The following is a 23,821-nucleotide window of genomic DNA, read 5'->3' on the forward strand; positions in this document are numbered from 1 at the left end:
ATTAATATTTAAAGAAAAAAGATTGTATAGTATATTTGTTTTGTAACAAGTTTCTGTAAATAAAATAATTTATACTGCTATTTATATGAAATGATGTCTCTGCCTCTTTCCTTAAATAACGAAAACAGCCTAGAGAAATGCCAACAGTTAAACAAATTTTATTATATACACAATATAAGAGTCACTTTGTCAGACAAACTACTGGTTCCGGTATAGCAAGACTAATGCAAGTCGTCCTTGCATAAAAATATGGCCACCATAGTTACATGTTGATAACTCTTGACAACTTCTGGACTCTGTTCAGCAGCAAGTCACCCTTCTTGATGGTTTCTTGGTACTGCCAATTTTTGCTATCAGGTCTGGAAAGAAGAAGAGGAAGAGATTTAGAGTTCTGCCTTCGGTTACAGCGTTAATTCTGGATGTACTGAGGTTTGAACACCAACAACATTACCTGTTGGTTTCCACAATCTCATTCACTTTATCAATTTTACAGTGGAGACGTCCAGCAGCTATGAATCGGGACAGTTCCCTGAGAAAGGAGAGAAGATTTAGTGATATGTGATGCTTCCTTAAAATATAAAGCTGAACATATGGTATGAAAAACCTACAATAAAAACATTTCAATATTTTGGGAAATGCACTTATTCACAATTTTGCTGAGAGTTGGATGAAAAGATCGATGCTACATTTAGCAGCGGGTTAGCTTAGCATTACGATTGGAAATGTCCCAAATAAAATATTCCTTTAGTGTTCCCGGGAAGCCTTTATAAAACACTAATGCATGGGGAATCAATAAAGCCTACTGGGAACAGGTCTGCTCTGTTTTCATAACTCCAAATCTGAGTTTGCACCCTAATGCTTGGAAATGCTGAGCCATCTAACAATGTCTCTTGTGATTATCTGGCAGTATGTACTGTACATGTGCTCCAACACCATCCTGACCTGCTCTAAAATCATGAACTACAGCTAGGATATCTGCAGTGCCATTGAGACTCAACTAATGCACAAGAAACTATTTTTTTAGAATGTCTCCAGAGGATGTTGTGTTTGGATATAATGTACAGGCACTCACTGGTCGATGAACTCTGTGCTGACACCAAAGGCCTCAGCCATGTAGCCCAGGGTGAGGGAGCGGTAGGACTCTAGCAGCTGGCTGTAGGCCTGGATCCTCATCTCCCTCACATAGTAGCGGTAGTGTGGCGCAAAAAGCCAGTCCTTCTTCATCTCCTGCTCCACCGTGGCTGTAGCGCAAAGAACAAGTTTCACAAGGTAGCAGAGCAGGAGAAATACAACAACATGGCGCACACATAATACCAGTGACTAAATGAAATATTGGGAGTATATTTAACAACAAACGGCAAAGAGCTTTACGAGTTTGTAGTGATTAACAATAAAATGACACCTTACAAGTGACCAGACAAAGTGTTTGTTTTCTAGGCCAATAAAATAAGGCTTTACTTACCCAGCGACTGGAAGAAGACAGAGTAACGGCACTCATAGAGGGAGAAAAGATACTGGCGAATTGGAGGGAGACTGTGCAACACCTCCAAGATCTCAGCTCCCTTTATTACCTAAAGAGGAACACATTTCATTGCAATCATACTGTTCACTTAACGCGTCTGAAAATGCAATGTGCTTACACTATAACCTGATGGAAGGTATTTCAAAAAGCCAGTATGCATACTGTATATAGTGATGAAGCAATTAGTCAAATTCACCACCTTTTTCACTACTTACACTACGAAAATTCACAAATAAAGACGCACACTAACTTCCTCAATAGTCCCTTGGTGAGTACACACTCAGTCTCCTACCTTTTCACGAAGGTCAGGCCTTTTGAGGGCAATCATGCACACGTAGACTGTGTAGGTGACAAAGGTCTTGTAGTCCATGAGCTCATAAGAAGTAAAGGTAGAGACCGTGTCGAGGAAGAGCTCAGCAGCTTGCTTGAAGTCCCTGATGGCCACACAGTACAGGCCCTGGTAGACCTTCAGACGATTCCTCCTGTCCCAGTCTCCTCCCTCCTCAATGAGGCTGCAAAGAAAAGGAGGTGCATCGAGGGGTGATTACTGGAAAGATTACAAAGACTGTGGTTAGAGACGTTGGAGAACAAAGATATAGGAGCCGTTACCTCTTGGCTTTCTCAGAGTTGCGTGTGATGAGGTCGCTATCCATGTAGAAGAGTCCGATCCTCAGCAGGTAAAAGACGATATCTAGTCTGTGACCCAGAGCCACTGTCTTGTCATAGGTCTTCCTGAAGGCTGTTAGGGCGCCCTCCTGTGGACGCACAAGACAAAAGGCAGGCATTGCCAATGAATCTGCTACTATTCAAATGTGTGTCAATAAACTAACTAACTAAACTAACTGAGCATGGCTTGATGGTGTTTTAAGCCACCAACATTGACTTCAAGGCACCTAACCAATGCCTAATCCTAGTGCCTTCCAGACAGCGCTGCCTGGAAGGAGACGTTGGGGCCTTTAACACCAAACACCATGAGCATGTCATGTAACAGGCTTCTATCTTGCCAAACTTTTTTTTTATTTATTAATAAAATCAAAATCAAAAATGGAAATTTAAAATAAAAAGACTGCTAATACCTGTAGTTCCGGCTATACTATTTCTGAGAGAAACTGCCAACCACTTTGCTATAGTAATGTCTGGTCACGTTAGGAGGGACGTGCAGCAACTTGCATAGGTAATGAAGAAGTGACCTGAAGTCGACAGGCTAGAGAGTGCTTTGGTAGTACTTACACAAAAGCAGTGTTGTATTGAAAAAACATCAATAAGTGATATGTCCCTTGAAAAATATGCAAATACTTAGCATGATTGTTTGTGATATTAACTGGCACAAATACCGACAAATAAATAAGTGTACATTCTGGAAAGTGTATTAATTTGACCGCCATTGGGGACCAGTAAGGTTTAGTGTTACAAATTCTGTCCTGTGCTGAATGATGCATCTTTTCAGTACTATCACTACAATGTACCTGTCTGCAATAGTCACAATGGAAAGGGTTGTAATCTACTACAAACTATAAAGACACTCAAACTGATGAGAAGAAACTGAAAGGAAGCTAAATCATTTTTGAAAGAAAAGGAAAACAGCATAGTCCTCAGATAGTTAGCAGACTTTAGTCGGACTTTATGACTTTTTGGTGAAAGGCCTAACATGCACAGCGAATGACCATTCATCATTATTCTTAGTATTTTTTTTTATTTTTAATTTAGGATCCCCATTAGTTGTTACCGAAGTAAGAACTATTATGGTGGTAGGGTGCTAAGGCATGTATGTAGTATGGTATGGTGCTAGAGCTGGGCAATATATTGATATTGTGATATGGGATCATTAGATATTGGATATTGTAATATGGCATAAGTGTTGTCTTTTACTGGTTTTAAAGGCTGCATTACAGTGAAGTGATGTCATTTTTCTGAACTTGCCAAACTGTCGTAACTGCTCTATTATTTGCCTTTCTTACTAAGTCATTTTATCCAAATTATTGATGATCATTTATCAAAAATCTCATTGTGTAAATATTTTGTGAAAACACCAATAGTCAACCCTACAATATTGTTGCGGTACCGATAGAGGTATTTGTTAAAAGATATTGTGATATCGCCCAGCCCTAATGAGCACTGTCTATTACCCCTATAAATATACTGTATATATTTAAACTCAGAAGGCAAAAACACATGTCACAGCAGCAGTACACAAACAAAAAACGAATGAAATGGAATATCAAAATCACAATCAAATGTCAAAAACGTAATATAAGAGGACATGCAAAAAAAAAAAAAACATACTCATTCAAGTTCCATGTGCTGATTGCTGAGGTTAAGTAAACTTTACTAAGGAGGTACCTTGTCTCCAATTCTGATGAGGTATTCAGCTTTAGCCATCATGGCGTCTCGTATCTCGCTCTCTCCCAGGCTCTTCTCTGCATCCTCCAGCACATCATCCAGGCGCTTCAGCTCCTCCTCATTGGCCTTCTTCATTTTACTGAGCAGGTCACCGTCCAACTGCCACTTCAGATCCTTACACAGACCTTCATAATACGGTGCCATATCTGCAACAGAGAGAGACAGTTTACCCTGTGGACTATGACAGCCCTCAATTCAAAAACCAACACTTTGTGCGTCTCATATAAACTAACCATTGAGGTTTTTAAGTTATTTTTATACTTAGCATGATTGTTTATGATATTAACTGGCACAAACACCAACATTAACCACTGGAGGTTTTTAAGTTATTTATCTACAACAGATTTAATTAAATAATTAACGTTACGCAACCTCTTCTTCGGTCGCTAATAAGTTCCAATGAAAGGCCACACACATTGTCGTTTATGTAACAGTTTTATTTCAGTTATTTTTTTTATTGGTTCTTTTAACGTTTTTTTTGTGTCTTTTTCCCCAAACAATTTTACTCTTGTGAAACACTTTGTGAATTTGTCCCGTAAAAGGTGCTACCTATCTTAAATTAAGTTATACTATTTGTTATTAATGACACATAATGCAGAACTTGAAAAAATATGAGAAATTAAACACAGTACTGAAATGTTACGGACAGTTTAACAAAAACATTCTCAGTTTGCTCGTTGGCTAACGTTAGCTAGATGACGTTTGCTAACAGTGTTACCTAGCGTGCTAATATTGTTGGGATGATCGTTGTTAAACTGGAATAATTTTTTTTTAAACTATCAACAATTACGAGAAAGTTATGCACCCAATACAAAACGTATGTGTGTACAGTACTGTCAGCACCCTATATATAATGAGCAGGCTATAGTGCAGTCATATGCTAACTCACTGTTAGCTTTGATCGCGTCCATGAGCTCGGTCTTCACTTTAGCATCCTGTCGGTGACCGTCCATCGTGAGAAGGAACTTGAGCTGTGCTATCCTCAGGTCCGGGTTCTTGGGCAGACCCTCTTCCTCCAGGTTTTCTAACGGCATTTTTAGTTCAAAAAATTAGAAACAAAATCACAAACTGAAGGCTTTCTTTGTGCAGACAGAGTTCACTAACTATTCCTCGCCGTTACTAGCTAGCGTTAGTCAACGATGACTACGGAAAACACTGGACTGTGTTGCTTCCGCCGGAGCGTCAGTCAGCGAGAGGAGGAAAGAGCGGAGACAGGCCTGACATTTAACGAGCAAGTTATCATTCACTGCCCTCTGCCGGACATGAGTGGGAACAACACCCGTGTATATATGTATCATATGCAGTATATATAATTTAATACCGTACACTAATTGTATACAGTATAACGTTAAGTAATGTAACGTATTGTAGCGTTATGTAATGTACATGTATGTTTGAATGTGTGTATTTATGTATGTACAGTAGCCTATGTACAGTATGTATGGCCTATTACATATAACATTGACAGGACATGATAGAATACATGTTCTGAAGGATGTGACTTTGAAATGCCACTGCCAATAAACTTCCCAAAGATTTACTCAGGCCTAGTGTTACTTATTAAAGAATAGATATTTTTCCTTTGCTCTTTCTGGAGTCAGCCCTCCATGTGACCCTTAATGGGAAGAACAGGCCTGTAGAATAATAGACAGAATTAAATGGTTACAGGAAATACACATTTAAAAACATGGGCCGCAGTAGTGTTGTACAGTTTGCCATAAAGGGTATGAAATATGCCAAAGCACTGATATAATCCTTTGTCAGTGTACATCATACAAACCCACAAATTCTGATTATGTAATCCTGAAATCCTTCCATTACATCATATTATTGTGAATTAACACATTTAAGATTGATTTCAGTCTTTGATAGACTGAGTACATGGTTTGCACCCCTGTATTAACTCAAAAATACAGAAGTAGTCCGTAACCAAGGCAAAGGTAGATCAGATCAATTGTCCTGCACAGTAACATCTGTCCACTCCACAGGGCAGATGAGTGACTCACACAACATAAGTCACTGTTAAGGTTGCATGGTAGATTGCTGGTTACTTTATTTCTAGTCAGAAAGTTTGAAAAGTTAATGATAACCAGCCTGAAATACTTAACAAAGTCCATGTAGTCTGGACATACTGAACATACTAAACGTACTTCAAGGTCCCTGCCAGTGAAGACAGAATGGGAACTTTGCTACAACAGCTGGTAGGCTTTTACTGAATTCTACTGAATTTGTGTATCATTTTACATAGGCCTCATGTAAAATAATGTTCACAGGACAGTTTAAGCAGTGAAAAAATATGTTTTTCTTAAACTCTTTCATAAAGGTTATCTTCTAGTGGGGGGGGGTGAATGGAAGAAAGCAGGTTGAGTTTTACAGTTTTAGCTGACTTTGTCAATTTTCAGAATTATTCTTTAAACTTGTCATTAAATAAAAAATACAGAAATGGGGTAAGGCAATTTTAATCTGGGAACAGTTACCCCTCAAAAAATGACAGTTTACGTTTCAGCAGGTGTCGGGAAATTGGGCTGAAATATTGTGAGAGGGAATAGGAAATATCTTATAATACCTTATGTTTTTAATTTGCAAAGAAAAAAGAAATGGTCTATACTTCCACTCCACTACATCTTAGAGGCAAATTACTTCACCACATTTGTCTGGCGCCTTTAGTAAGCAGTTACTTCTCAGATTACAATTTTTCATACCATTTCTGTCCAGTGAAAATAAACAAAAAATTAATTTTTAATGTATCTGATTAACCAAAGGACTAATTGTATTTAGGTATAATTGTATTTAAAAATTCTCGTGAATCAGCTTGAAAATGCATCGTCACAAAAATGAAAACAGGGCTGTTTTTCTGAGCTCATGAGATTCATGGTTCTATCAGGACAGCCCTGCAACAAAGATCTGAACATTTTATAGAATATGATACATTGCTGCAGATTAAACCACTCAACTGTATAGCACAACTTTAAGAAAATCCACAGCGGTAAAATGGCAATGGCAATAATAATAATCCAAAAACATCACACATAATAGCTTGAATACAGGATTTGTACTTGTAGTTGAGTATCTTCACAGTGTGGTATTGGTATTTTTCTTAAGTAAAGTATATACTGTACAAGAATACTTCTTCCACCACTGCCTTTTGCACAACTTGAAAAGAGTCTACTATCTGAAGTTACATAAAAGAAGATCATACAATAAAATGAATGAAAGAGTGACTTCTGTTAGACCTTTTCTATGTGTAATTGCTACTGATTCCCTGTGCTTTGTAGACCCGTGGCAATGCTCTTTTCCTCATTATTATTTTGGGAATTGGAGGAACCTTTCAACTTGGCTACCACAGTACTGGATTGAGTTCCCCCTCACCGGTGAGATACATCCCTTGCAGCATTTCTTTTCATCTTGTTGTCTGTTGCTTCATTCACTCTCTCTGTCTTCAAAACCCAACACCAAATTTTGACCTCCAGTTACGGGCGGATGCTGAGAGAGTATGTGTTTAAATGTGAAAAGTGAAAGGAGCATTTACTTATTTTTTCAATTTCTCATTCAGTTCAAGCACCTGACATGGAGCATGGCATAAGTTCTGGCAGATCACGGAGTCAAGCTTAGCTATTACCTCAGCTCATAGCTGAGAGTTCCTAAGACAGCACGCCAGCTAATGGCTCAGCTGATTCCCTCCCAAAGCATAAGATTGGATTTCCCTCTATTTAAACTGATTTTCCTAGCCTACCTTGCTGCATCTCTGCTAGCGCTTGCAACCCACCTCCACCACAGCTCCTCCCATTAAATTTAAATTCAAGTTGTGTGACTTAATCAATGTCATGTCTGTTGTCATTGATGCTGCTCTGTTCTGTACCCTAAGGGGACCCTGCCATTGCTGCTCTCCCTACTTAAGGCAATGTCTGCACATGGAATTGCGGGGAGGCCCCAGAACAGAGCTACACCGCCAAATACAAATTGCAGATGAATAAAATCTATTTATTGACAAAGTGGTTCTGACTGAAATGTCCTTCCTCATTCTAAACTTTTACTGCAGTACATACGGCACTTCATCAACAACAGCTGGTATGACAGATATGAAGTGACTCCGCCACCTCAGACGATCACGATGATCTGGTCCCTTATTGTTTCTATGTATGCTGCCGGGGGACTTTTTGGTGCTGTCAGTGTCAAATTGATCTCCGACGTGCTGGGAAGGTGAGTAAGAGAGACCTAATGCAGCATTCAGACCTGTAGCCTAAAAATACTTTAAGTGGCGTGTTCCTTTATCAGAAAAAAGGTGATGATCTGCAACAGCTACATTGCCATTGTTGCAGCAGGGATCATGCTGACAAGTAAAAGTGCCAAATCTTATGAAATGATTATTGTGGCAAGGATCCTGTATGGCTACTCGGCAGGTAGGCCACCAGGACATTCTACACAACACATCATGTTTGTACCTGCCTGGTTAACATCCTCTTGTGACCTGCAGGTTTGGGAGGCAGCATCCATCTAATGTACCTGGGAGAGATTTCTCCCAGAAATATAAGAGGGGCTGTGACTCTGACCTCAGCAATCTTTCTGTCACTTGGTAAACTGTTTGGACAGATTTGTGGACTGAGGTATACACTTATTGTCAACACGTGGGGTAGGGCAACAGTTGTTGTGATTGTTTTAGAAGATATGGACCTCAATGGACACTGAATGTACAAAATATTAGTGACACCTTACGAGCATGAATCCATGCAAGAGCATTTTTTATTAAAAAAAAGATTAGGAAAGAAGATATTTAGATATAAAGTGGGACAGAGAAGTTAGAGAAGCGTTTTCACACTTTGACCATTGTGCAAAAAGGGCTGCAACACCATATTAGGAAATGTAAATAAAGATGCAATTGTCTACAAAAAAAACATTTAAACATTTTGTTCTTTCAGTGAGATACTTGGTCGCGAAGAGCTGTGGAACATCGTACTCTGTGTACCTGCATTTTTTTCAGTGGTTCAGGTTGTAGTATTGCCTTTTCTCCCTGATGCTCCCAGATACTTATTCATAGAGAAAGGTGATGAAAAGGCTTGCATAAAAGGTTGGTATATCTCCCCATGTACATGCAGTACCTGACCATAACAAACTTTGACAGTTTGAGTATTAAACACATAATAAAACAACTTCCCCAAGAATCATCTGAAGATGAGCTAACTGGCCACAAAAATACATTTACTTACTTAAAAGCTTAGTTGTTTTTGAAAGACGTCCAAGGGACAATGAAACTGATATCACATTTTCAAAACTGTTAAATTGTGGCTCACGTGACAATGTAGGTTGTGGTTTACTAACACATTTTTAGATCACAGAGCCTTTGGCAGACTGTTTGAAATCATTCTGTATCACAAACACCAATACAAACACATTATATAGTATGTATTGTGTATGTCTTGATTGGGAGCATAGGAGCACATTTCTCAGTTGTGTGAGTCTGTGTCTCTGGTCTTTCTTATCCCAGCTCTCCAGAGTCTTTGGGGCCAAGGTGACTACAAACAGGAGATGGAAGAGATGTTGGCTGAGCAGGCGGCCATTGAGGCAGCCCCACCAAAAAGCCCTATGCAGCTGCTGAGGGACAGGACTGTCCGATGGCAGCTTCTCACCATGTCCATCGTCTACTGCTGCAACCAGCTGTCGGGCATAATTGCAGTGAGGATGGAACTTAAATACCTTATTTCATGCTAATTTAAGCATCAAACAATGAAGATTATAACCTCTCAAAATCTAGTAAACTATTCTTTCTTTCCCAGATCAGTACCTTCTCTTTTGACATCTTCCTGGACGCAGGGGTACCGAGAGACATGATTCGCTATGTTACTCTTGGTCTTGGAATATCTCAAATCATAACCTACATCTCCTGTGTGAGTATCTCCCTCAGTCACCTGAGCTCTTTCTTTCAACTTCCGTTTCCACACCCTTGATTTCGCACAGAAATGTTGCTTTTTTTCTACTTTACTTCCTGAGCTGTCATTGAGAATCTGTGTGAAACTGTTTGGTTGTTAAGTTCAGCAACTGATGACACTGGTTTGAACGGCCGCTGCCACTACTAAAGGGTTCCTGTATGTTTTACTCTTCCCACCAGAAACACACTAAGGTATGGTAAAAATTATTGACCATTTGGCAAATGCAGCATAGCTTGAATCTTTGATTTTTATTTTGTGCGTTTTGTAATCTGGAAAGCACTTTGCCAAAAAAAGTGCTGTGTAAATAAAAGTCGTATTATTTTCAGTATTATTTCCTGGTGGAGACAGACGAGGTCAGAGCCTACATGGCAAACATCAACATAATCGTTGTAAATATTCGTCATTCACAAAATTATCCATGCGATGTGACATGGCTGATTGAACTGCATTTAAATGATTGACACACAGGATGTCTACAAGTCATTGGTCTTGGCTTTGAGAGCAAAATGTTAACAGACAAACATTTGACTCAGCACATTTAAAGGCTGTTAAGAAATTGCACCATGTGCATGTAGTAGTATTTTAATTCATATACTGAATTTGTTCACTGTAACATTTGTAAAATTAGCAGTATATAAGAAAAACATGTGTCTGTAGGAAACCTATGCTCACATCTAACATACATACATAGCAGGCACCATTACAACACTAGACATGACTTCATGGGATGCTTCACGCTGCCTTTACATAAAACTAATGCCGTTAAAAAAAAATGTAATATATAGGGCAAAGTCAAATTGAAACTTATTACCACTGCATTTAACACAGATTACAAGTGAGATCAGTTTTAAAATGGAGTAAAATTAGCAATTGGTCAAAAAGAAATCACCTTAAAGTTAACGCTCATATTATGCTTTTTGGCTTTTTCCCTTTCCTTTTTGACAAAGTCAAAAAGCCCAAAGTCCACCTCATAAGGAGTTACCATCTCTTACATAAAACACTGTTCATGAACTGCTCGAAACAGTTTACTGAAGTCCAGCCTTTACTTCCGTGACAAATGCACGTTATTTTGGTCACTTTGTAAGACACCTTACGACGCTGGCCTACCTGCTAGTGTGGCATGCCCTCAAACCATGCTAGTTAGAGTGGAGGCCCAAAGAGTTCAGATAGTTGTATCGCCATGTCCAGGAAACAGTGCAAAATTAATATGTTACGTTTGAAAGACTATTTTGTTAACATTTAAATACCTGACCACTATGAAATATCTTGCTTCATTCTAGGTTACGAAGCTTGTTGAGTTGTTGTGCCTGTGTTTCGAGATCAGACTCATGTACAGTTGAACCGTAGCCATGGGTTACCGGCTGAAGCGGGTTTTGTTTTGTATCACATTGACTTGCTTCTCAGGGCCCGCCCTACTCTGCTTCTGACTGGCAAGTAGTCCTAACCTAGCTGCTGCGCATGTGTGACTCCCAACAAAGATGGAATAGAAGTTAGATAGCCTCACTTATAATAGCTCAACACACAGGGTGAAAAGAGGAGCTGCAGTTGTACTGATATGCTGTGTTTGTTGTACTGCCCAGCAATGGGCAGTACAACAAAAGTATGTTTTTTGAATGAAAGCATGGAGCATGGAGCAAATGCTCTAAGGCACATCAATAATTTGGGGGGGTCGGCTGGGATTACTAACAATTGTGCAATTATTATTTTGTACATTTCCCTCTCTCAGGGGCTGCTGATTGAGCACACAGGGAGGAGGCCGTTGATCTGGGGGGGTTATGGTTTCATGTCTGCTTGCTGGGTGTTGGTCACTGTCATGCTCAACCTGAAGGTACAACTGTTACCTTTGACTACTGAAACAGTATTAGTTAGAAGATAAGCAACGTCCTTTAAAGGGTCATTGTTCCCCAATTACAACATTTTTTTACCCTAAGTAGTGTCAAAACATGCAGATTTTGAGTTGCCTGACTCTGAGATTTATGTACCAATAAAATGGATGTGAATGCAAATGTGTGTGTGGTGCTCACATTTAAAATAATTGTAAAATACATTTAAGGTCCTACAACCATTTTTAACATTCAAGCGACCTCACTGCAACCCAAATATTCTAATAACCCAGTTTGTCCTAAAAAAAATGGTGTTCATATCTTGACTGTAGACAACAGGGTTAGTGTTTAAAAGCTTTTTTATAGAACAAATCCAGGCGGACAATGAACTGTCAAACTGGCCTTAGGGTTCAGAGGGTTAATGAATTAAAACGCAAAAGATCTCCCAGCAACCATGTCCTGAATCTAAATAATACACCACAGACTTTACTGTGTTTTCACTGGAACTACTTTCTACCAAGCAAATAGTCCCTATAATTACTATAAAATAAATTCCAGTTTACCTCTATTTTATTAATTTTAAATCTCAGAAATGCCTCAAAAGTTCTGCAGGTAAAACTATAACATGCCTCAACCCCACAAAGGGTTTTTATTTTTAAATTCCATTTAAGTATAATTGAAAATACACTGCAAACTAAGTTGAAATGGACCCTTTCCCATACAAAAACTATTTATGGAAAAGGGTGTGAAAAAAATAAATTAACTACATGCATAAGCTTTGATTGCTGCTGTGTACAAAGTGAAAACTTACATATTTCTCTGAATTGCTCTTTTTCTGAAACAGAATGTATTAATATTCACATATACTAAATTGTCGTCATGCAGGATTCCAGCTACTGGGTTCCATACATTTCCGCTAGTTTGATCATCCTCTCCACCATCTTCTATTGCGGAGGACCAGGTTTGTGTTTTACAGCAATTTGGCTCACATGAAAAAGATGTTTGCATGCACAGATAATTAACGGAATCGCCTGTATCGTCTCTCTGGTTCACCCAGGGGGAGCCATACATAGTGTCTACAATGAGGTCTTCATCCAGTCCAATCGACTGGCAGCGTTTGTCCTCATTGGAGCCCAGCGCTGGCTGTTTTACGCTGTGGTGGGCCTAGTCTATCCATTCCTTACTGTGAGTACAACAAACACGAAAATGAGCAACACAGAATAGCTTACACTTTAAAGGAACTGCAAATCCTAAATCTCAAAGGTAAACCGGATTTATTCATTGGATTATATGGTGTGATACATTTCTACATTTTGTTGTAGTGTGTAGTAGAATTGAAAACTTTATATGTGTCATGTTGTACCGAAAGACAAAAAACATATCAATTCAATTCAATTCAATTTTATTTATAGTATCAATTCATAACAAGAGTTATCTCAAGACACTATACAGATAGACCACACTCCAGAATTTACAAGGACCCAACAGTTCTAGTAGATTCCTCCAGAGCAAGCAACAGTGCGATATCAGCACATTTAAAGATGAAGCTCATTTGGATACTTTACACTGTGTTTCTTCTCTCTTCCAGGATGCCTCATACTGCTTTGTGCTGTTTGCCTGTGTGTGCCTGTTGGCTTGTCTTTACACCTTCTTCCTCTTGCCTGAGACTAAAGGGAAAACCCTGCTGGAGATCTCAGAAGAGTTTAAAGCCATCACTGTCTGTGGGAAATCCTTCTTAAAGGAAAAGAGAGTGGCGACCAAGTTATGAGGCAGTCCAGATACAGTAGCCTGTTAATTTGAACAGACAGAGGAATAATGAATGACTCTGTGTGACCTTAAGGACAATATATGCTTTGTGAAGTATCAATTGCTAAAACATCCATCAATAAACACTGTCTATATGCAGGGGGAAAACAGTACAATGGAAGAATACTGGAGCTAAATCACAGAGACAAATATGTAAGCAATAATGAACCATGATGTTTCATTCCATCATTGTCCATTTTGACAGTTTAGACATACTCACTATAACAGTACTGATGAAAAAGTCAATATTTTTAATTATTTCTACATTTCTGCACACCAGTGTTTTTACTCAATCTTATATATATTTTTGTAATTCTATATAAACTTGCAAAAAAAGAGAAACCAGCTCTAGATCACCGCAACTGTGATGTCGCATAGGGTACCCACACCTGATAAACTGCACCTGCAGCGGCAATGTGTTTTTCACTAAGAAGTCAGCACTTCCTTCCTTCCTGCTCTCCAGCAATAAATCATTCACTGTTCCCATTGGTCCTTTTGGGCTCTACTGTCTGTTCTTTGACCACTGCAGGGAATGAAATTAATGGAAACTCTCCCACAAAGTCCCACAACATTGTAAAACACTATACTTTTCTGATGGAGCGCCAAGAAATCAGGTTGGCAGCCTCGATGTAAATCCCCATCACAATCCCACTGAACTGGTTTCTTTTACTCTCATACCATATTCTTGAAGTGAGACTATGCAACTTTTGGTCAAGAGGGGCTACTGTGGCCACGGGTGAGTTTCTTTACAGGTACAGTTGTAGGATAATGCTAAACTACTAGGCCTACTGTTAAGCATTTGTATTGTAACAGCAGCACAATTGGAGGTATACAGTAATTAAGATAAGCTAAGCATAATCTAGTGGCCATACCATTGTATGAAACTAGGCAACTGTACATTTTATTGGTCATGAATTCAATTTTTCATTTGTAAGAGGAAGAATGTAATATTTATCCTTGCAAGAGTTTATGTCTCACTTTAAAGTAGGCCGTGTCTGTTTGGAACTACCTAACTTTTAAATTGAGTAATTTGACATGGATGGACTGAAGAATTTTACATGTTGTTGCTCTTTTTCCTATTTTAAGGACATCAGGTTTTGTGTTCCATGTTGCTTGCTTAAAGGTCCCATTACAAAGTGCTCTTTGGATGCTTTTATATAGACCTTAGTGGTCCCCTAATACCATATCGGAAGTCTCTTTTATATAGACCTTAGTGGTCCCCTAATACCATATCGGAAGTCTCTTTTATATGGACCTTAGTGGTCCCCTAATACCATATCGGAAGTCTCTTTTATATAGACCTTAGTGGTCCCCTAATACCATATCGGAAGTCTCTTTTATATAGACCTTAGTGGTCCCCTAATACCATATCGGAAGTCTCTTTTATATAGACCTTAGTGGTCCCCTAATACCATATCGGAAGCCTCTTTTATATAGACTGTAATGGGAAAATTACATTTAACCAATGATTTTCATATTAATTATTCATAATAATATCTTCAATGCCTCTCAGAGTATTTGGTTCCTGTATCTGTCCTCAGTGTGATCTCTTTGTAGGAGACAACTGGATATGTTATGACTTTGCATTTTCCCACCAAGGATAGATGACGTGGAGCCTGACAGAAACAGTTGCCTGGAACGGTGTTTATCATAGCAGGTCCCAGGTCGAGACCAGAGCCTATCCAAGAGACAAGATGTCCTTTTTTAGCTAAGATAGAATGACCGGTCAAGACACTTGGACACACGAGGGACAGATTCAGAAATACGTAAGAGCTCCAACTGTCTGCCTGAGGTCCACTGATTGTTATGTTTGAGATTAAACTGGTTTCCAAACAAGGGTTGGTTTTCCTCTGGGGGCACTGCATATAAAGAAGTGTATTACTGATTGTATTTACCAGAATGTGTGGTGTCACTTGTTACTCTGTGTCATTGTGAACTGCCATTCTCGTCATTTTGTTTGATTGTTCTCTCGAGAAAATAATTAAACTCTTTCACCGAATATCCAAACTTTTAATCCAGTCTCCAGCCTGTGTTTTATTTTTGTTTCAACAAGGTCTCTTCTTCATTCACAAATTCCTCCCTCGCTGAACAGAAACTTCCACAACAAGACCTTAGTGGTCCCCAAATACCATATCTGAAGTCTCTTTTATATAGACCTTAGTGGTCCCCAAATACCATATCTGAAGTCTCTTTTATATAGACCTTAGTGGTCCCCTAATATCATATCTGAAGTCTCTTTTATACAGACCTTAGTGGTCCCCTAATACCATATCTGAAGTCTCTTTCCCAAAATTCAGCCTAGGTGCAGAATTACAGAAACTAGAGCCAGACCCACAATGAGCTTTCCTTGTATGTGCCATTTCTGTGTCTGTAGCTATTAAGGAAGAAGGGGGGGGGGGGAAGGTGGAGGTGTGGCCTTGACCAACAGCCACTTCTCTCGTTTGAAATCCATCTGGGGGACCATAGGCAGGCTGGGGGAACACATATTAATGTTACAAACCTCATTGTCCCATGTCTCATGTGTCATGTGTTTGACTATGTAAAGTTGTACAGTATGTTCCCATTTATTTCTGTAGCCTCTTGGCCAGCTCATGTTTGTAAATGAGAATTGGTTCTCAAACAGTTTACCTGGATAAATAAAGGTTAAATAAAAATAAAAATAAAATTGTAGTTACATCTCAACCTCAAGTGAAATTTTCATGCCATGGGACCTTTAAATACATTATGTGACTGCACCACATTGTGTTAGCATTTTCTACAGAAGACTGGAAGCAGAATTGCCTATCCTCCACTAACCCAGTTGGCTATTTGATAGCTCCCAGGATATTATGCCACAACACACACACACACACACACACACACACACACACACACACACCACACACACACCACACACACACACACCACCGGGGGCTTCATTAGCTGCCAAACACTCAGTTCAGCACTTTGAGGATGAGAGCTGTGATTGACAGTGACTTGGCTTGGCTGATCGTCCTGTACTGATGTCCTGCTGTGCCTTATTAACACTGGAGGAGGACTAACTGGAGGATTAATTGGAGAAATCCTTGTGAGCGGTTTACTCTTTCAGACCTGGCTAGTCCCTGTATCCAATTTGTGCTTTTATTGGTTGCAAAATGCAAAAATAATGCAAAAATGATATGCAGAGAATTAAAAAAATAAACAAATGGGGGTTTAATTTAAAGCATGTCCAAGAGAATCACATGGATGTATAATTATCATTTTTGAGAAACACACTGAATAACAATTCAGCGAAGTATGGTGTGACCATGTGTCACTGGGTCTGGGTGGCGTTAGTTTACACCTGTTATTGCTCTTTTACATCAACAGATGGCGATGTTAATCTTCCGCTGAGATGAAGCCTTCTCATGTACATCCACACTGACACAAAACAATAACTGTAACCCATAGCAACCAGGGCGAATTCATTGAAATGTCTTAGTTGCTCTTATGTTATTTATAGCTGGTGGTGGAGGAACCTGACAGAAGTCAAAGTGAATCATTCAATAATTCCCATTTAGTCCTTCCATTTTTATTTTAACATTAAGCATGTTTAACTTACATTTTGTAGCCCACTTCAGTTACAGAACATAAAATTTGCTGTCTTTAATGTGTAAATTGGGTCTTCCCCCACCCTGCCTTTCCTCTCTGTGTTTTTTGGTCCTGGGACACATTCTTATGTCTCAGTGTATTTGATAATAAAAATATTGGATCACAAAAAAAAACTGTGTTGTCTTTCCATCACATTGTTACGGAAGCCGAGAACGGCCGTGTATTTTATTTTTATGCACTTAATCTTGTGACAAGAAGATTGCAACGACTTATTAAATTGTTATCTCAATAAAACAAAGTTTGTTTTGTCTTGAATTCAAAACTGATTTGCTGCCACAAACGGCTTCCGTATCGCCCACTGGCTGTAGCTGTAGCCTACCAGAAAGTTGTGTGATCAGAATCAGAATCAGAATCAGAAATACTTTATTGATCCCCGAAGGGAAACTCTGTGTTGTAGTTGCACAATATTATAAATAGAGTAGAAATACAAGAAATAAAGAAATATAAGGAATTGGATACGTACGGTATTTACATAAAGGAATGTTATTATACATTATTTACATAATTCACATAATTAAGGATTTGGAATGGTGAAAAGTTAAATAATAATAATAATAATTGTGGTATTTGAGATTGCACACATGTCAGGCCAGTGTTATTGCACAAAACAGATAATACAGATAATATTGTCCAGTTTCAACCTCTCTAAGTGTGTGTGTGTGTGTGTGTGTGTGTGTGTGTGTGTGTCAGATCCATTTGTACACAGATGGGAGGCTGACAAACTCTCAGATATTCGGCTGCTTCAGCTAATGTAACGTAAATGTAGGCTAATGTTAACTTAGCAATGTGAAACGTAATTAAATGTCAATTCATTTAATAGTGCTTTGTACGGAAGCCGTTTGTGGCAGCGCATTAGTTTGAATTCAAGACGAACACATTATTAATTAATTCGTTATCTCAATAAAATAATCTAAGAAAATAACAAAATAATTAATTTATCATCTCAAGAATAAAAACTTTGTTTTATCAAGATAACAAATTAACAAGTCATTATCACGAGATAACAGTGTAAAAAAAACAAAATCCATGGCCGTTCTCGGCTTCCGTACATTGTGACCAAAATCCATCTAATCATTTTAAATTTTATATCCTCCTTTGTGTATTTATTATTACTGTTATTAATAAAGCAATCTGATTCAACTCTGACGTTTCCTCTTTTAGCCATTGTACAGGGGAATTGTGCTTTTGCACACATGATTTAGCAGAGTTCAAGAGCCGTAACTTTTAGTACATGTTTGCAAAAGACACTCAAGACCTCTTTTTACTAACTATATTATTTAAAATGTTGTAACTAATGAGAAAACACAAAAGAGGCTAACGTCAGAAGACTCTGCTCTGGGTCATACTTTAAAGCACCATTCTTAGACCTTAAGCTTAATAGTATCTTTGGCTCTTTTATATGTGTTACTGAGACTCCAAAAGAAAAACATATCCTCCTCCAGTGGTGAATGCATGCATAGCAAAGAAAAGGTGAAATGAGGGCTATTATTCTTCCGTCTCTCCACCTGGCAACACTGAGCTCACTAGCAGCGCTGCAAATCAGAGAAGAGTGAACACATTTGGGTGTGATACAGATTACAGTCACTGTTTCATAAGTCTCAAGTTTGTACATTGGTCTAATTGGAGGATTTCTGGACATGCAATGACTGTGCTGATTTCTCTGGTGAACCGGCCTACATATGCTGCTCTGTGTAAGCCATGTGAATATGATTATTAAAGGAAACAATGCCAGTTCCTGCACAGGATGCCCAAAAAATCCACCTGATTAAAATGTCCATTGTGTCTGAAGATCATCTACTTTGCGGAAGATGATGAGTAGCACATGTCAGGGGAATTAGCAGGTCACACCAATGCAAGTCAGTAAAAGACAATTTCAGTTTTTGTCCCTGCCAATGACAACTTTCTTGAAGTTAAATTTAAAAAAACATTTCATATAGCTGTTAAAGTATTTGTGTTTAGACTATAGACATGGCTTTAGTGGAGTCATGGCAATTTTGTGGGCAGATCCTCATAGTAAAACACTAACAATACCCATAGTTTACTCATGAGGTTGCCCGATATTCAGCCTAAATGACCATTCAGTTAATTTTTAATTTTTATTCACTGTAGATGAAGCCCAGTGTTTCAAAATCCCTGTCTGAAAGGGTTTTTCTCTCTACATTGGCCTCCACTATTTGTTTGGGTTTGGTTACATTTGGTTTTTGTTCACTACCCTATTGTTCCCGTTGGTTTAATTTGGTAGTCTCTTTTTTCTTTGGGTTAGTTAAAAATAAATATCATGGGTGGTCTCTTTATCTTGTTCTTCAAATAGTTAAATTGTGACTAGTCTTGCATTGCCAGACCATCCTCAACACGCTGCGAAGGAGGGTTGAGAAGGAACTTGTTTTGGTTGCAAGTGTACGTTAAAAAGTTGTTTTTTTCATGTAAGAGAAAACTCAGATTGGACAGATAGCCTAGCTAGCTATCTCAATTTACCATGCAGAGATCTGAGGAGCAGTTAACCATAGTCCTCATAAATCCACCGGAGTTTAAAAGTCCAACACAAAATAAACAGAAGGAAATGGACATTGGCGAAAATACATGCATCTAGCAGAATTTCCTGCATTATCAGAGCAATCCCGGAAGTGGAACGTCAAAGATGTAGACCAAATACCCATCCACAATCTGTTTAAAGGTGACCTTACTATACAGTCCAGAATGCAAATGTCTTTAATGACTATTGCTTAGACAATTAGAGGGGCAAAATGCATCAAATTAACACAATAAAAGTCTTAAGGTCTAAACACCTTTTTCAAAGCCAATGAGGATGTGATCATCCTGAAATATTGAATAAACTTCCACTAAATAACCATTACACCTGCTGGAGATGCTGAGAGACACTTGTAATCTATGACAGCTGTAACTGCAAATGTTAAACGACAAAAAGCATTTACATAGGTGGCAAAAGGATGGGGCCCCCCCTGGGACCTGAGCTTTTTAAGGAGTCACAGAGAGGAGGGGTGAAGCGGGCTGATATCATGAATCAGACAGACTCCTCTGGCAGTGCAAAAATCAAGGTACACACTAAAAACTCCTGCATAATGTGTTATTTTTGACCCATCTCCTGGGTTTAAAAGAGAACAACTATTTCAACCCCAAAAATTGGGTTGTTCTTTTTGACCCAACTTCTGGGTTAAATACTTGACCCAAATGTTGGGATAAAATAACCCTACATTGTAGTTAAGATAACCATATTTTTGGGTTAAATATCTAACCAAAATATTTGGTTAAAGTAACACAATCCCTATTCTAGATCTGAACTGCAAACCTCCTTGTTGAGAGACCACAGAGCTAACCATTGCGTTCTTCTTCTAAGAGGGTAGAAAGGGAAGGAGGTGTTTCTTCTTCCACTTCTAAATTTCTGGCAGACTTACGTGCATGTTATATGGACAAGGATGTAATAGATCAACTTATTTCTTAGTCTTGATTAATTTATTAGTTTGGAGGGTGCATCACTTTCTTTATCTTACAAATGGGGATACTGTTTTATCATAATGTACACAGCACACAAGTGTGATTGTTCATATCATAAACTATGTTGACATGATAATATAATAACTCCATAAAATACACCCCTTCAACAAAAAATTCATTAGAGTGAGATATTAGCCCTATAACCCAGAAAATGGTTACTCGCTGAAAAAATAAGTCATACTTTTAACCCAACACAAATAACCCAGAAACTGGGTTGAAGAAATAAACCAGGAGTTTTAAGTGTGTACCCAGCATGCCCTTCTTCATTATAGCGAGGGGGCACTTGGGCCGTTGGTGCTGCGGATTAACCTAAACCTGGCACTTGTCAGACTGAGCAAACACTGGAAATCAATTGCTATTTTCTCTCAGTGTGGCTGAAAGATAACAATCAGGCTCAATGAGGGCCCCCATCGAGACTTATCACAAGCTCTAATTAATGGTACTGAGTGTGTTTCGTGATTCCTGTATATATACAGTATTTAAAACGTTAAAATCAAGTCTATTTTTTTTCATCAGGGCTTAGTTTGAGAATTGAAGCCGAGTGGTATACAAGTGTTGACCGATCACAGTCGAAGGACTAAAGTCATGCTTAAGAGGGTGAGAACCCATTTCGAGATTAGCGGGTTTAGCCCAGGTCTACAAGTGTAATACTGTGCTTTATACTACTTAACTATTATTATTAACTATCCTTTTTTTTGCAGACAATTGGTGTTTGGTTGAATGTACAAAGAAGGAAATTTGGATAGGATTACATTTTGCAGTAGGGAGTGAAGGAGTGAGCCTCCCGGACGTATCCTGATATATTGTTGCTATGTGGTGATTTTACACCTTAGGGAAGAGAAAAGGCCTCCTAAACACTGATAATGAATTTGAAAATACAAGTAACCCTGAAAAAGGGATTTTTGTCCCAGTCTGGCTCATGTATTTAAAGGTCATATTTTAGTATGCTTGTGACATCTGTATTTGTGTATCTGTTGACATTGTTCTGGTGCATTCTTGCCACAGTAATTGAACACACATGATGAGGCTGAAGAGGGGAGACTGCTGGTAAAGCCTTAGTCAGTCTTGTCACGCGTGTCCTTTTTACCAGCCATGCGTGTGTGTGTGTGTGTTTGTGTGTCTGGAATAACACACCATTGGCATTCTTTATTTGTAAATAATTGAATCAGGCTATTTTAGTTTGCTCAGAGCACAGCTGTAATTTGCAGCCGTTCTGCTCTTAACGACCGGTAATTATGGCTTTTAGAGTATCCCAAAAAACAACTCAAATGGCTTCAATTCATGACAGCTGTGCGTCTGGGCCTTTAACTACACACATACAGGCACCTAATGTGTGGCTGTTAATTGAACTGTTCTGTTCCAACTGAAGTGAGGTTTTTTTGTCCTACTGATACTAATGATTTTTTTTTTTTACTATTAGACTGCAATACACAATATATATGATACAGGCCACACAACTTAAAAATAGCAAGGATATTCTTAATTTTTTTTCCCACGTCTTTAGTGAAATTGTGTTTCATTACTTTGGAAATGTCCGATTTGTCTGAATCTTAAGGAGGACCTCGGACTATTTTCACTTTGTCACCTAATATATGACATTGTCTGGAGAACAGACAGCCATTCCTTTATTAATAAACCAGAGTGCAGTCAATGGGAATTAATGGACTACACACCACTAATGAGAATCACCTTAGTTTTAATTGACAGGAAGGGTCCTGAATTATTGTTTCAGTCTGAACAGACAGTTGCTTTTCCAACTGAAAATAAAAATAATCAAAAACCAAATTAAAATGAACCTGCAGTAAATAAGCTGAACTGTGTTTCCATGCAACAATGTATTCTCTTCAAATAACTGCAATCATTCTCTGATTAAGCAGCGCTCCAGCTGTTAAGCTCCAGTGGTAATCCAGTAATCACTTTATGTGTAATAAACACCTGATTTGAATGCACAGGTTTAGAAATTAAGACAGCCTCCCTTATGCTTCATACAAAAGTTTATATTAACCTTTTATTAAGCAATTGTCCACTGCAAATTTTTGACTGGCATGTTGTAAAAAGAAGGATTAAGAGTGGAGAATGCAATAGCTGGAATGGCTGAGATTTAAACTCATTCCAAAATATGTAGTCCAAGACGTTAAATATCCTGATTGCTGTGCCTTTTTCTAAATATTATCACTGTACTTGATGGTTAATATAAAACAGGTTCCGGAAAATGTTCTGGTAAAGGACTTCAAACGGATAATATCAATAGCGTTTAACAATTTAATTGAGCCTACTAGGTGTTACACTTATCAAATGGACGAGAGAACCATGTAACTTATTAGTTTGGGATTGGACAGAAAAGCAGCATTGCATTGTTGTCGGCAACACAATCAGAATACAGTAAAACCTTCTCTTCAACAATATCACCAGACTGGAAATTCTTTGTGCATTGAATTAATCCTAAAGACACCTAACCACTCATGGATCTAATTTACTGGCTAGTCACAGCTTGGTCGACATTATGACTATCACTACTGGAAGCATCCAAGCAACTCAAGGATTATCCCCCCACCATCCGCCACCTTGAATATGGCACGGCCCGGGAAGCATATGGCTGCAATCTGTGGCACCCCTCACTGTACGACCTTCATTTGCTTTTAATTAAACACATGGAGACACCCCACGCTTAACACGTGTAAAGGCCTGGCGAGGGAGTTGCCTAATGAAGAAACAGACTAATATAGGCTAAGACAATGACGATGTAAGGAAAGCTCATGTATCAAGGACAATAATATCCATATCATTAAAGACAGAAGTTTGCATTTGTTTTATTGTAGGTCTCATTATACTTAGAGACACTGATAGCAGTAATACTTATCCAAGACACAACAGTTTGCAGCTGTAGTTTCAAGACTTGCTAAAAGCAGGGGAAAATCCACATTGACAGACCAGGCCATCACCAGACATAATGTATCTCACATGTTTGTGCAGCTGGTTAGGTCGAGGACTCTTTTCCTCCCCCGTTTGGGAGTTATCCGATTGTCCCAGAGTAAACATGAAAACTGGAGCACACGCCCTGGAAGTTGAGGTTAGGTGAAGTAAATGCATTAACGTGCCAATCATGTCAACAGCATTAGCTCTTGAAAACCTCTAATCATGAGGTTGGCATTCACACACCTTTTTCCAAACTTGTGTGTGGATTATGGGGGCTAGCGGCAGTA

At 38.7% G+C, this 23,821-nt stretch overlaps 2 protein-coding genes and 1 long non-coding RNA gene across 3 annotated transcripts; 2 read left to right on the plus strand and 1 right to left on the minus strand.

Annotated features, from left to right (window-relative positions):
- Positions 1-142: 142 nt before the first annotated feature.
- On the minus strand, positions 143-5,107 carry psmd6 (proteasome 26S subunit, non-ATPase 6). The gene is made up of 8 exons (XM_032513983.1): positions 4,812-5,107; positions 3,863-4,068; positions 2,132-2,277; positions 1,815-2,034; positions 1,463-1,571; positions 1,073-1,241; positions 452-529; positions 143-359 (listed from the first exon to the last, which is right to left on the minus strand). The coding sequence occupies exons 1-8, from the start codon at positions 4,954-4,956 to the stop codon at positions 263-265; spliced, it is 1,170 nt and encodes a 389-aa protein (XP_032369874.1). The 5' UTR covers positions 4,957-5,107; the 3' UTR covers positions 143-262.
- LOC116688163 (uncharacterized) lies at positions 2,368-17,985 on the plus strand. Its single transcript, XR_004331722.1, has 4 exons — positions 2,368-2,501; positions 17,756-17,762; positions 17,926-17,931; positions 17,974-17,985. It is a non-coding gene; the product is annotated as an uncharacterized LOC116688163 (long non-coding RNA).
- slc2a9l1 (solute carrier family 2 member 9, like 1) lies at positions 6,082-13,654 on the plus strand. The gene is made up of 12 exons (XM_032513986.1): positions 6,082-6,123; positions 7,198-7,293; positions 7,962-8,122; positions 8,198-8,322; positions 8,397-8,526; positions 8,839-8,987; positions 9,405-9,592; positions 9,694-9,804; positions 11,573-11,674; positions 12,555-12,630; positions 12,727-12,854; positions 13,258-13,654. The coding sequence occupies exons 1-12, from the start codon at positions 6,100-6,102 to the stop codon at positions 13,435-13,437; spliced, it is 1,470 nt and encodes a 489-aa protein (XP_032369877.1). The 5' UTR covers positions 6,082-6,099; the 3' UTR covers positions 13,438-13,654.
- Positions 17,986-23,821: the final 5,836 nt, after the last annotated feature.

The sequence above is a fragment of the Etheostoma spectabile genome, chromosome 4 (assembly GCF_008692095.1).
Source record: "Etheostoma spectabile isolate EspeVRDwgs_2016 chromosome 4, UIUC_Espe_1.0, whole genome shotgun sequence".
Lineage (NCBI taxonomy): Eukaryota > Metazoa > Chordata > Actinopteri > Perciformes > Percidae > Etheostoma > Etheostoma spectabile.